Source organism: Diceros bicornis, chromosome 34 (assembly GCF_020826845.1).
Source record: "Diceros bicornis minor isolate mBicDic1 chromosome 34, mDicBic1.mat.cur, whole genome shotgun sequence".
In the NCBI taxonomy this organism is placed as follows: domain Eukaryota; kingdom Metazoa; phylum Chordata; class Mammalia; order Perissodactyla; family Rhinocerotidae; genus Diceros; species Diceros bicornis.
The window spans coordinates 28,509,394-28,511,290 of NC_080773.1; the positions used below are offsets into that span (position 1 = coordinate 28,509,394).

At 40.0% G+C, this 1,897-nt stretch overlaps 1 protein-coding gene across 1 annotated transcript; it reads left to right on the forward strand.

Moving 5' to 3' along the window:
* Positions 1 to 482: 482 nt before the first annotated feature.
* On the forward strand, positions 483 to 1,541 carry LOC131397678 (vomeronasal type-1 receptor 4-like). Its single transcript, XM_058530751.1, has one exon. The coding sequence runs from the start codon at positions 483 to 485 to the stop codon at positions 1,539 to 1,541; it is 1,059 nt and encodes a 352-aa protein (XP_058386734.1).
* The last annotated feature ends 356 nt before the right edge of the window (positions 1,542 to 1,897 follow it).

Genomic DNA, 1,897 nt, shown 5'->3' on the forward strand with positions numbered 1-1,897 from the left:
TTACATTTGCCTATAAAATAAGTCTTCATGAGTAAGTGGCAACTCATCATTACCAGATTTTAAATAATATCTAAATTGAAATGACAAGGTGCACAAACAAAACTGAATTTATATCTGGTTTATTTGAAGAACACGACTAATGCGTATTTTAGTATATTATGGATTAAATGCACCATCTTTGTTACCAGTTAAAATCCTCACTGTGCTCCTGACCAGTGTGTGAATTTAGAGGAAACATTTTACCACTCTGTGCTATGTTGTCTTCACCTTGGTAAGGAATGCCATAGTGATTGCCTCATGAATTTGTGATTAATAAGGAAATTACTGCATCTGTGGCCTTCATGGCAGAAATTCATACATTGTAATTGTTCTTTAATGGTTATACTTTGAATTCTTGGAAGTCTCTAAAGGACAGAAAAACTTTAAGTAGTATTTCAACTTGGGAACTGTTGGTAAGTGGAAAATATTGGATTTCTGTTGACATGATACATGTGGTCCACGCCTCCTCTTCCCCTGCAGGATCCTCTAGCTCAGAAGACAAATATCAGTCGTGGAGAACTGACAGGATGGCCCCCAGGGATTTGGCAATAGGAATGATCTTCTTATTACAGACTACCTTCGGAATCCTAGGGAATTTCTCTCTTCTTTACCATTATCTCTTCCTTTATTTCACCGGGTGTAGGCTAAGGTCCACAGACTTGATTATCAAGAGCCTGATTGTAGCCAACTTATTGGTCCTGTTCTCTAGTGGAATCCACTATACAATGTCATCTTTTGGGTGGTATAATGTCCGTAACGATTTTGCATGCAGATTTTTCCCCTATGTTCGTGCAGTGGGCAGGGGTGTGTCCATTGGTAACACCTGTCTCTTGAGTGTAGTCCAGGCCATGATGATAAGCCCCAGGAACTCCAGGTGGGCAGAGCTTAAAGTGAAAGCTCTCAAGTGCATTGTCCCTTCAATTTTCCTGTGCTGGATCCTGCAAATGCTGGTGAATGTCATTTATCCTATGTATATGAGTAGCAATGGGAGCCACAAAAACATCACAAACAGAAAAAGTTTTGGACGCTGTTCTGCCATTCGTCATGACAAAACCAGAGACTCATTAAATGCAGTGTTGCTGTCATTGCCTGATGTTTTCTGTTTGGGGCTCATGCTCTTGGCCAGTGGCCGCATAGTTTTCATCCTGTACAGGCACAGGCAGAGGCTCCAACATATTCTTAGTACCAACGTCTCCCCCAGATCCTCCCCTGAGTCCAGGGCTACCAAAACCATCCTTCTCCTGGTGAGCACCTTTGTCTTTTTTAACACCCTTTCCTCCATTCTTCAGGCAGTTGTGGCTCTTTTTAATAAACCCACCTGGTTACTCTTGAATGTCAATTCAGTAATCGTTCTGTCTTTCCCAAGTCTCAGTCCCTTTATGATCATGGGCCATGACTCTAGTGCATCCGGGCTGTGCTTTGCCTGGATAAGAAATACAAAATCCTCTAATCTCATGAGAAAGATGTTAACTGTATCTAGTTGTACAGTGTTCATTCGGTAACTCACTCATCCTCCTCAGAGTCCTAAGTACAATTATGTCTGGCTGACCAGAGAATGTTCACAGGACACGCTGACTATCCTCTTCCAAATAAATAATAGTTTATAATAGTGATTGTGATGTAATATTATATATTCCTTATGTTTGTGAATTTATTGCTGCATGTTGTTAGTGATCATTCATCAGCATTGCTGTACTGTTCCTGTTATGTGAATGTAAAACAGCTAAATTAATCATTCCATTGTTTATAGGCATATGGGTGGTTTTCAGTTTGAGACTATTAGGAATAGAGCTGGTATGTATATATAGGACATGTTTTGATGACACTCATACTAATTTCTGTTGACTGTATATGTAAT

Bases quoted from the DNA above. Each gene is read 5' to 3' on its own strand.
- LOC131397678 (XM_058530751.1), top strand. From the start codon at position 483: ATGATACATGTGGTCCACGCCTCCTCTTCCCCTGCAGGATCCTCTAGC.